Source organism: Melanotaenia boesemani, chromosome 9 (genome assembly GCF_017639745.1).
Source record: "Melanotaenia boesemani isolate fMelBoe1 chromosome 9, fMelBoe1.pri, whole genome shotgun sequence".
NCBI lineage: Eukaryota > Metazoa > Chordata > Actinopteri > Atheriniformes > Melanotaeniidae > Melanotaenia > Melanotaenia boesemani.
Genome location: NC_055690.1, coordinates 20,955,320 through 20,966,249, shown reverse-complemented (window position 1 = coordinate 20,966,249; position 10,930 = coordinate 20,955,320). Strand labels below are relative to the sequence as shown.

The following is a 10,930-nucleotide window of genomic DNA, read 5'->3' as shown; positions in this document are numbered from 1 at the left end:
AATTGAATTTGGTTTAAAACTACAATTAGTTGAAAAACAAATGTTATTAGTATAAGTCTTTCTCCAGTCTTTCTTTTTTGTTTTCTGTTTGCGGAAGCAGCCACCTACATGACATTATCTTCTTCCTGTTATTCTCCCTTTTAGAAAATAGGATTAGTTTAGGTGGCTGCAAACCCAATTACTGTCTGGGATAGACGGTATCTGATGTGCCACTGTATGTGTAAAAAGGTTGAGGCAGAACCATTGATTTAGGTAGACTTGATTAGATGTTGGTGGAAACATGAGTTGTCCTTGTTGAGCTTTGTTTTTCTTTTTTTGGAAAGGTTGTTAGAACATGGTTTTAAAAGAAAAACTTCTTTCATTTGGGCATTAGAAGGAAAAAGAAATGTTAGACAGGTTGTACAATGACACAGCTGTGCATTCCACAGATACCTGTCACCAGATAACAAACAGACAAACTGGTTTGTTTTGACACCGAAGGCAGCAGTAGAAAGAAATCTTTCAGTTGAGAATTATACTACGTGACTCTAAACACAGAGAGCTCTCCTGAGAGCTTCTTTTCATAATATGATGGCAGCTTTGCAAACTATAACAGCCAATTGTAAAGTAGAGCAGTCTGTCACGTTCTAAAGCTCCTGAAATTAAAAACAGGATGGAAGCAATGTTGCATTTAATATAAGTAAACACTTGTACGACTTCACAGTGGAACCCTCTTATCTTATAGTTTTAATAACAAGTACATATACAGTAACTTAGTGTGTGATTTTATACATTAATCCATATATATTTGTACACTTAAAATAGACTCAGCAGCAGAGTTAAACAGTTTATTGTCCAAATTTAGTCAAAGAAGAAAGACATAGACATTTCCATTTAATGCCAAAAGAATTGAAAAAGTACAATTAGTTTCAAGCCATTGAGTAATAAACATCCAAAATGAAAAACAGACCAAAGATAAACTAAAATGCACAGGTTTACACATACCATAGAGGGGAACCTTATTTAGGAATAAATTAACTCTTTAAGAATGACAAAGCAAACATTCATTCAGCAACCAAGAACAATCAAAGCTAAGTCCGATTTAACTCTGCACCATTCATTCACAGCAATTTTATTGGGTTCAACTTCCACCCGTCCATCAGAGTTTGTCTCTTGTGGTTCCAGGGAAAGTCCTGTGAAAGTGTAGGTCAATACTGCTCCTGAATCCATGCATTTCATTTTCTTTTAATAAGATGTCAGAGTGGTGAGTGAGTGTGGCAGAAGCTGGGCAGTGCTTCCATCAGTCCTTGGGGAATAACTGATAATTATCTTCACTTGTCATTAGGCATACAATATACATATTAAATATAGTTGGAATATTTCATTTAAAAATACAAATGACATGCTTTCATTTCCATTTTCTGTCTGCCAGAGCAGCACACATAAGAGGCACACAAGTTGATTCAAAGAGGAGAATCAATATGTGTTGTCATTATAATCTACTTCACCTGATTCTGACCCCAGTATTTTCTGTCACTATCATTTCTTTTTTTAATGTCCCTGTCAGGTTAAACATGTTTTAAAGGAATTAGTTTCAATTTTAATACTTGATTTGACATAAATGGCTCATCTCATTTGTCCCTGCTGTTGTTATTGTAATTATTGACTAAATTAAACTAAATTCAAACAATTGAAATTTTGATTTCATACATAAGCAGCACAGACATAATAGAGAAAATTGTGTTTTAATTTACATTTGTGTGTATAACATAATAATTGGAGTATAGTCATCTTTTTTCTGAAAAAAAAAGTGTAAGATGTTTAAAACTCTTAAATATCCTGCTTTAAGCTCCTTAGCATAAGCCCTACTCAAAAGGGGGAGAATAGGCCAGCTGTATCATTATTGCTTTCATATTGCAGTAATCCTTCTATTCACACTGGTTTCTACAAAAACTCCAGTCATACTTAACATCCTTTTTCCAGTAACTGCACTATTTCCAATTTTTCACACTGGTGGGCTACATTTAGAGCTGTGGATCCAGAAGAGTCTTGCAGTGTTTGGTCTGCTCCATTCAGGAGCAAAGCCTTTACGATGGGCACGCAGCCATGCTGAGCAGCCAGGTGTAAAGGTGTGGTCTTTCCTGAGTTTACCGCATTGACATCTGCATGATGTGATAGTAAGTGGAGGACACAAGGGAAGCTTACACTGGTACAGGCTACATGTAGGGGTGTCCACCCCTCTTCTGCTGCGATATTTGGGTCGGCTCTGGCTGCCAGGAGCTTTGCCACTACCTCCTGCTCACTCTGGTGACATGCAAGGTGCAGAGGAGTCCATCCATTCTGGCCTTTTGAGTTTACACTTTCACCCTGACTTTCCAGCTGGACTACCACAGAGTCATGTCCTCTCAGAGCAGCCAGGTGCATGGCAGTCCAACCTTGGAGGGTCTTGGAGTCTGGGTTGGACCCATTTGACGACAGCTGCCTACATATGCCCGTATGACCATTCAGAGCAGCCAGGTGAAGTGGTGTGAATCCTCTGCTGTCTGCACTGTCGGAAATGGCCCCACTCTTCACCAGATGTCTGACCACACGGTTATGGCCTTGCTCAGCTGCTAAATGAAGAGCAGTGGAGAAAGAGACGTCTTTGGAATTGGAATCCGCTCCATGAGCAAGGAGGAGTTTGACTATATTTAGATGCCCATAGCAAGCTGCTAGGTGGAGCGATGTCCTCCCTTGCCCCATCTCCTGTTCAACAACAGCTTTCTCTGACATCCGCGAAAGCAGCAGACGCACCATGGTTTCGTGACCATTCTGGGAGGCCAGGTGGATAGGCATCCAGCCATCTTTCTCCTGTACATCTGCCACAGCTCCTTTGTCCAGCAAGAGACGAGCAGCCCTGTCATCCCCATTCTGAGCAGCAAAATGGAGCGGTGTCCACTGGTCCTCATCTCCCTGGGTTACATTTGCTCCATGTTCCAGCAACAAAGAGATAATGTCATGAAACCTGTTGAACAGAAGTTTCATGCAAATATTGTTAGCCTTTAAATTAAATAATTCAACACTCTTGACCATATAATGGGTGTTAATGAGAAAAAAGATTGATATCACTCTCAAATCTGTATTACAAATAATGAATTAATTCCAGGGGTCCATTGGAGTTCCTTGGATTAGCAAAGTTAAGTTCATTTGCTATCTTGGCTTCTTAGTGTAAACCTTTAATTATATTTTTCTAAAACTTTTGTATGACCAGCAATCTCAAATTCATTCACAACCACGAGGCTAGAGAAACAAATCAGAGAAACAAGGTAGAACTAGACATATTTGTCACGAGACCAGAGTAAGATTACTTACGTTCCATCAGAGATAAACATTTTTACTTATCAAAATGATAAACTTTATGAGGAGAATTTGCAGTATTTCACATAATACATTTTATAATTTAAGTTTCATTGTTATAGCTCACAAAATGTCACCATACTTCTACTCCAACAACTTTCAAAACATTTGTTACTATATTGTCATACAGACCTTTGGAGAACAGCAACAATAACAGGAGTGTAACCTTTGGCAGTTGTACAGTTGACCTCTGCACCCAGATTCAGGACATGCTCGACACTCTCAGAATCACCGCTGACTACTGTGTAGTGAAGGAGGTTCTTTTGGCCAGGAAACAGTGTGTGTGTATGCTCTTTTCTCACAGAGTGCCTGAAACTACTAAAGTCCTTTTTGTATAGGAGAGACAAAATGCCATCTTGTTTATCTGTGAAATAAAAACAGGACAGAAATGCTCAGAGTATTATCACCATATGTGCACTGGAAAATTTATTTAAATGAATGCTGCTTTGTTAAACTCAGTTCCTGTCATTTATTTAAACAGAGTTGCAGAGGCTGCAATCTTGTGCAGATTTATTTTAGGCAACATCAGAAGTGGTGTGAATTTCAATCTCTCAGTATAACATGTGATAGGCTTGAAAACTCACTTCTGTGGATAGGCACATTACTTGGTAACAAGTAGTATCATGCAGTATCTTCGGCCACGCTGATTCTGTTTTGTAGCTCATCAAGTTCATTTAAATGAGAACCAAGATAAACACTCACTTTGCATTTATCACTAACTACATAACTATTTATTATTGCCTGAAACTCTCCTTTAAAATTGGCCATTTTTAATCTATATTGTTTTTAATTGCGTTATTTCAATGGTTTTAATTGTTTTGTCCTTTCATTACTTTTGTTCTGCTCTATAACACATTTTGGGTTCCTCTCTTGAAATTGATGATGTGCTGTATAAATAAAGTTAAGCTGCATTGAATATTGTTATGATATATAAAAAAGTTATAGATATATTTGTTCATTAGAGTCAGTGTTAAATTCATGGTTAACCAGTGTGTGAAATATGGGCAAACATGGGACTGGGAGGGGGAGGGTAACCCTTGGATTACTCTTAGGAACAGACCCACATTTCAGGCCATATTCCAGCAACTACAAAACAAGAATAGCTTCTCTTTGATTGGTTGATTATTGGTGTTTCTGTGTGTTTACTCTGTAACATTAGTAATGTTTTTTTCTGCCAGATAAAGGAATATGTGTTTGTAATAGACTCTATGAGACATAGAGTGCATTCAAATGCCACAGATGATTTGAATGCAATATTTTTATCAAGTAATCAACCTATAACTGAAGCTATTAGGGATTATGCAAAATAAAGTTTTGTTTAGGACAATAAAGGTTTGCTCTTGTGTTTACCCGAAGGAATGGCAGACGTCTCAGGCAAAGTTATCTAAAGCAGGAAAGACAGAAAGGAAATAAAACAAATGTTTTCAATAAACTGCAATATGTGTGTAAGGATGGAGGTTTAACACATCATTCAAATGTGTGAAAAGTGCAAGCTTTACTGATGCACCATCAAAGCAGCGTATCAAGCAGAACTAACGTTATGAACTGGCAAGACCAGCCGAGGATAATCTGATTTCGGCCCCACGTCGCCATTTTTGTGACCATGGATAGGTCCTGGGATTTTCAAGACTTCATTCAGAACTTCTGTTCTCCTCACAGTGTCTGCAAACAAAACAGCAGGTGTGTGTATATGAACAAACACCCAGTAGGATTGTTGTAATTACAGCAATAAAGAATGATCACGCTTAAATTACAGGTAAATTCTTTCACGGATACAATAATAATAGCTTTTCTTGGGAAGATCACAAATTGCTGTAGCTGTTTGGTTTTCTTAATCAGTAAAGATAACTCAATTTGTTTGGACATAACATAACTAACACAACTCTTTAAACTGTACTGTAAGTTTATGTAAAATGGTTTATAAATGATGAAATGATGCTAAGTTTTTCCAATTAGCATGTTACTGATTTAATCATTAAATATAAGGGGGGAAAGGATGATTTAGAAAACCAAAGGAAAGAAATAAATTAATAAATTGAAGAAATTATGATTCTAAATTTATTAGGCATTTTGACAAGCTTTGTTCGCCTCTTTCAAAACTGAGTTATTGTTTTTTGTTGTCTTTTTTTTGTTTGTTTGTTTGTTTTGGCCATTTGAACTCTGTACCTGAAAACTGTGGCCTCTTCCATTCGTTCTGGTCCCAACATTGTGTCATGATGCTGATCATCTGTTCGCACTCATTGGGCCTCCCATCAGGCATCATCTCCAAACAAGGTCTCTTACCTTGTGACACCTGCAAGAGCACTGTTGTCATGCTGCATCCTGCATCCACAAAACACATGTCCAAGTAAATGGATGCGTTCAGAGAGCAAACACACTGCTTTCAGCTTAAATTTTAAAATGTGTTTTATGGACTTTAAAGACTATTTAAACACACTACATATTAAATGGTAAAAAGTGAGTTTTAATAAAAATGTCACAATATTGGACAAAACCAGTCAAGATGTTGTTTGCCTGTATAAAGTAGGTAAACTAACCATCTCTTTGCTTTGGGTTGATATTTAATAGGCTGATATTTATTCATTTAAATGCTCTGAAAAGAAGAAGTTGTCACTTAAAGTTTGAGATTTCAAGGGTTAATAAAAGAAACAAATGTGAGCAGGAGGAAATCCAACCAAAACAACCACAAAACCGATAGTAAAACCCAAGGTGCTGCCTTTCAAACAGCTCATAAATCTGTCTGCCTCAGATAAAACTGCAAATCTAGCCTGAGATAATATCACTGTCTTCATATTTTTAACCAAAGAAGGAGCTTTGTTCCAAGGAGGAAAGCTAGAAATATGTTTTTATTGGTAGGTACCTGAGTGAATGCATCAGAGTTGGATAGTAACGTGTTACATTCTGCTACAAGTACCTAAAGAAATGTTCCATAAATTGTACTTTTAAGAGTAATTTTAATAAACTTTTAACTTTTGCCTAATTATATTTATGAGGAAGAAACTTTGTTTCTACTTCATTGCCATTGCAGAAATTCAGCTTGTTACTTTTATTTTTGGAGAAAGAAGTTATTTTCTAACTGCCACTGTGTCGTTAATAAAGGTGATGGTAATACTCACTAAGACAGCAAATTGTTTCCTTTACATAAATCACTGTTATTTTGCAGGTGACAGAATCAAGGCTGCCAGGCCGTTCAGAGACAAGAGTTGCTGAGACAGGCGAGCTGTGACTTGGTCTAGAATATTAATTAAAATCTAATCAAAGTTATAAAATGGCATATTGAAATGTTTACCTGACATTCACATATTGGGCAGACAAAAAGTAATTTTGTTTGGTAGAGATCCCTGTAATTTAAAAAAATAAATAAAAAAAAGTACTATAATAATTTTAACCTTAAAATGAAAATAATCATGATGAAAAAATTAACATTTCGTCTAACATTACAAATTCTATACAGCTGCAATGAGTCAAATGGACCTCATATAGATTTTCTTTTTCAAAATTATGTATTTTGTAGCACTGTTTGTAATTCTATCCTTTAATGCTAATATTTAACTTCTAAAGCATCATTAAGCTGATGTCTGGATTGATGTGACGCAACGTACTAACGGAAGTCACCATCTCATAAAATCACAGAAATCATTAAGTAACATATTCCTGTATTCAGTTCAGCAAAAAAAAAAGAAAAAAAAACTCTTAATGTCAATAACTGAAGAACATTTTACACAATAAACTTCTGCTTGTTTAGATGTCCTGCCCACTCAATTATATAATTCTGCAAAAAGACATCTATCATGAGTGTAAGAAAACACTTGTGTTCCAGGAAACTCTGTGGATCAATTTTATGTCCCAATGTCAAGATCAAACCTACACCCATGTATCACAGAGAACAAGAACATTTAAATGTCAGCCAGAAAAATTGTATCTGTCAATGCCTGTCACTGAAAGCTAGTGGAAAGCATTTGTTATTGATGTTGAATGAAAGTCAGATAGTAGGCATTTGACAGTAAGTCCGTATTGATTAATTTGTCATCTAAAGCGCCAGTGTGCAGCACTTTTAAAATATACTGATCAAATTTTAAGATTTAACCAACAGGTTAGCAAATGATGTTTATCATCAAATTTGTTGATACAAGTTATTAAAACCACTGAACAAAGCCATGCAGTTACAGGACAGCAAACTGTAGGATATGGGTCTCATTTGAACAAGGACCTGCTTGCAAATTAGTAAAACACACAAATATAACTCGTCTTTGGTCCCAGTGGGTTTCCAGTCTGCTTTATGCTTCTAACACTGATCTTATAAAACAAAGATTAGAAAATCTCTTTTCATCCCTGGAAAGCAATAAAAGCTCTGATGTGCAGCTGTTGTGTGAGGCAAACAGCAGGCTTTCAGTGCAAATAATTTGAAATAATTTAGCAATATTAATTAATAATTTACAGGATTAACAATTTGCTGTCAGCATTACACTCAATTTTCCTTCACAGTTTGCTTTCTGCATGATAATTTCCTGTAGTCATCGTACCTCTCCAGTCAAGCAATTAGTTGCTTTCAACTGAATAACAAAGTGAATTCTGGTGGTTGGTGTGTTTTGGTCAGAGGACGTGTCAAATAAAACATAAACACCCTTGGATAATGGAGCACTAACTAACAAAGAGCACTCATAACCACCACTGTAGAGGCTCTGGATTTTGCTTTTGTCCGCCCAGCTAATACAAATAAATCCCAGCAGTGTTTCATTTGCTCCCTTCTGGAAACAGGAACGTGATATAAAACACTTGTACTTCATCTCTGCTGGAACAAATTAGGTAGAAATCCAATAGAGAACTTTTAGGTTCAAATAAAATCAACATTTACTGATCCCTTCATCATATAAAGGCTTTGTCTTGTAATTTTGTGTGTTTTATGTCTCAAATCCATTTTAGCATATTCCAATTATAAACTTATTTATTAAACCAAATGTGATCCACCCCCCCCCCCCCCCTCTTCTTGTGACATTTAGTCCACTCTATGAGAGCAAAAGAATAAAGGAAATAATGGAGAAGTGTGTATTTTGTATACAATGTCTGTTACAGATGTAATTTCTTGAAAAACAGCTGTACATTCCAATTTAGAAAACCCTTTCATGAAAGATGCCTTCTTGACTTTCTGTTTAAGTGCTCATGTAGAGTTAAAGGACTCCTTCCTGAAGCAACTGAAGTATCTGTTTGATATGAAGATGTGATGCATGTTAGATTAATTAATTCCTACCTGCGTACGGTTTCTGCTGTGTCAGAATCTCCCACATAACAATCCCAAAGCTGTAGATCAAAGCAGAAAGAAGCACTTCAGTCCTAATATTCTCATTTTTACATAAGGGGCATTTTCCTCTGCCTTGCATAAAAGGCACTGAGAAGGAGTCTTGTGTGTCTTTAATATCAAACAAGACAATGGGAGTGTAAAGGTGCAAACAGAGAGTCTGATCAGAATAGAATATATAGGATTTGTGCCTGGACTAACTAAAGATCAGAAACATACACAGATGAGAACAAGGTTACACTGAATTATGAGCTGAGCACTGAATCAAGAAAAGTAAATGCAGCAATTCTGATGGTGTACTGTCAAAAAAAAGCCCTCAGCAAGTGACCTGTAAACATCAAAGGTAGTTCCTGGAGGATCAGGGCACTGAGTGAAGGTCTCTGGGGGAATGTAACTTGTGTTTCCTCTTGCTGTCAGACACTCCATGAACACCGTCTTGCTTATGTCCTCCTCCCAGTGGATTAAACCAAAATCTGAAATCTGTGGAGAATAAATAGAGATTACTGTATGGTACAGGATTATCATACAATTCTCTGTGGCGCTCAAATACTGTTTTGAGTTCAGTGTAAGCTGACTCAGCTTCAATGACCTTGACATGAAGATGATCATCCAGTAGGATATTGGATGTCTTGAGGTTAAAATGGAGCAGTGGAGGGTTCATGCTGTGAAGGAAATTCATGCCCATCGAAGCCTCATGAATCAACTGAAATTTTTTTGGCCACATCAAAGTGTGACTAGCTAGGATATTGTTCAGTGATCCATTACTCATGTACTCCATCACAACAGCAGTTGCTTCGCTGCACAGTCCGTAGATGGATATAATGTTCTTGAATTTCAGTTTGACCATGCTGGAAATCTCGTTTATAACGTTCCTGCAATGGAAAAAGAAACTGATAAGTGAAGGGACTTTTTCTTTTTCTAGTTTGACCAAAAGAAACATTATTTCATTTGGAAAGCAAATGAAATGGCTGCGGAAACAGCAGATCTTTCTGAATCAATTTAAAGGAAAATTAGATAAACATTCTATGAACCTGCTAAGGCTAACCACTTTGCTTATATCAGACTAATTATAATTATCACCTACCTGTAAAACTTATTGTCACATGTGGTTGTGTCAAAGCTTTTTAAGGCATATTTTTCCCTCCAAAGCTTGACCTTGACTTGGTACACCTGACCAAATTTGCATTCTGCCAACTTAATCCAGTCAGCCTCGAATTCATCCTTCTTGAAGTGCCTGACTGGCTCTAGGGATCCACTACGGTAATCCATGAGTACAAAGATCCTCACACAAATCCACACAACACGCTTGCTCTCTAATCCCCAGACATACAGTAAACAGTGTCTATGCTCCAAATATATATCAGACAGCACCACGAAAACGGCTATCTCACACTCAAGAGGAGAAAGTCTAAAACACAGACACACATTAAAATAAGCAGCAGCAGGTTAGTGTCAAAGCTGAACAATCAAGACTAGATTCCTACTCTGTGGGAGGAGCTGAGGTGCAGAGCGTGTTTGCAATGCAATGTGGCACAACAGGTTTTTTGCTCTTAGGGCTGTTGGCAAGACTTTCTGTCTTCCAAATTACTCTCAATCTTTCTACCCCAGTGCCAAAATTGGATCAAATTCATAAGAAGTTGGTTGATTCAGCAGCACCAACCATGTATTAGTTATGATAGTTGATAGGATAGACATATCAACTGTGATTTGGGTCTGTATGGAATACAGATACCATAAGTGAACTGCCTAATGAACCATCCACTTCTATCAAACTGCAGTTTAACAAGGCACTTAACCTCCAACAGCTCCAGTGGAACGGCACAGTGGTCTGCAATTTGAAGTTGAGTTTGGCCATATAGCTAACACCAGGGGCTAGACGTGTGAAACTGTGTGCATGTGCATGTCTGCAGTTCTGTTTACAGAACACAGTTACTCCAAATAAATCATTCATAACTTCATTTATGAACTATAATTGAGTGAATTTATCCCCAGCAACAATACCATTTACAGTTAATAATACCACTGACACAAGTGAATATGGATAAAGTGGTGTTTAAGTCTATTCCATGATAGATTATGCTTCTGTTTACCTTGACCTGCACTAAATTTGTACAGTCATGTAAGTTGCATCTGTCTTCTTGTCTAACTCGTTCAGCAAGATTTATGCGGAGATTTCCTAGACTGACATACTGAAATATTGCAAAACACCTTTGTTATGCATACATCTTCCATGAGATAATTGAACACTGACCCAAGTAC

The 10,930-nt window shown here is 37.0% G+C and overlaps 1 protein-coding gene across 1 annotated transcript; it reads right to left on the bottom strand.

Moving 5' to 3' along the window:
• Positions 1-813: 813 nt before the first annotated feature.
• Positions 814-10,117, bottom strand: ankk1 (ankyrin repeat and kinase domain containing 1). Its single transcript, XM_041993884.1, has 9 exons — positions 9,756-10,117; positions 9,261-9,543; positions 9,000-9,151; positions 8,624-8,673; positions 5,542-5,697; positions 4,913-5,037; positions 4,726-4,759; positions 3,508-3,739; positions 814-2,983 (listed from the first exon to the last, which is right to left on the bottom strand). The coding sequence occupies exons 1-9, from the start codon at positions 9,938-9,940 to the stop codon at positions 1,945-1,947; spliced, it is 2,256 nt and encodes a 751-aa protein (XP_041849818.1). The 5' UTR covers positions 9,941-10,117; the 3' UTR covers positions 814-1,944.
• Positions 10,118-10,930: the final 813 nt, after the last annotated feature.

Bases quoted from the DNA above. Each gene is read 5' to 3' on its own strand.
- ankk1 (XM_041993884.1), bottom strand. From the start codon at position 9,940: ATGGATTACCGTAGTGGATCCCTAGAGCCAGTCAGGCACTTCAAGAAG. The intron at 8,674-8,999 runs GTCACTTGCTGA...TTTGATCTACAG, and splicing joins ACTACCTTTGATGTTTACAG to CTTTGGGATTGTTATGTGGG. The intron at 3,740-4,725 runs GTAAACACAAGA...TTTATTTCACAG, and splicing joins GACGTCTGCCATTCCTTCGG to ATAAACAAGATGGCATTTTG.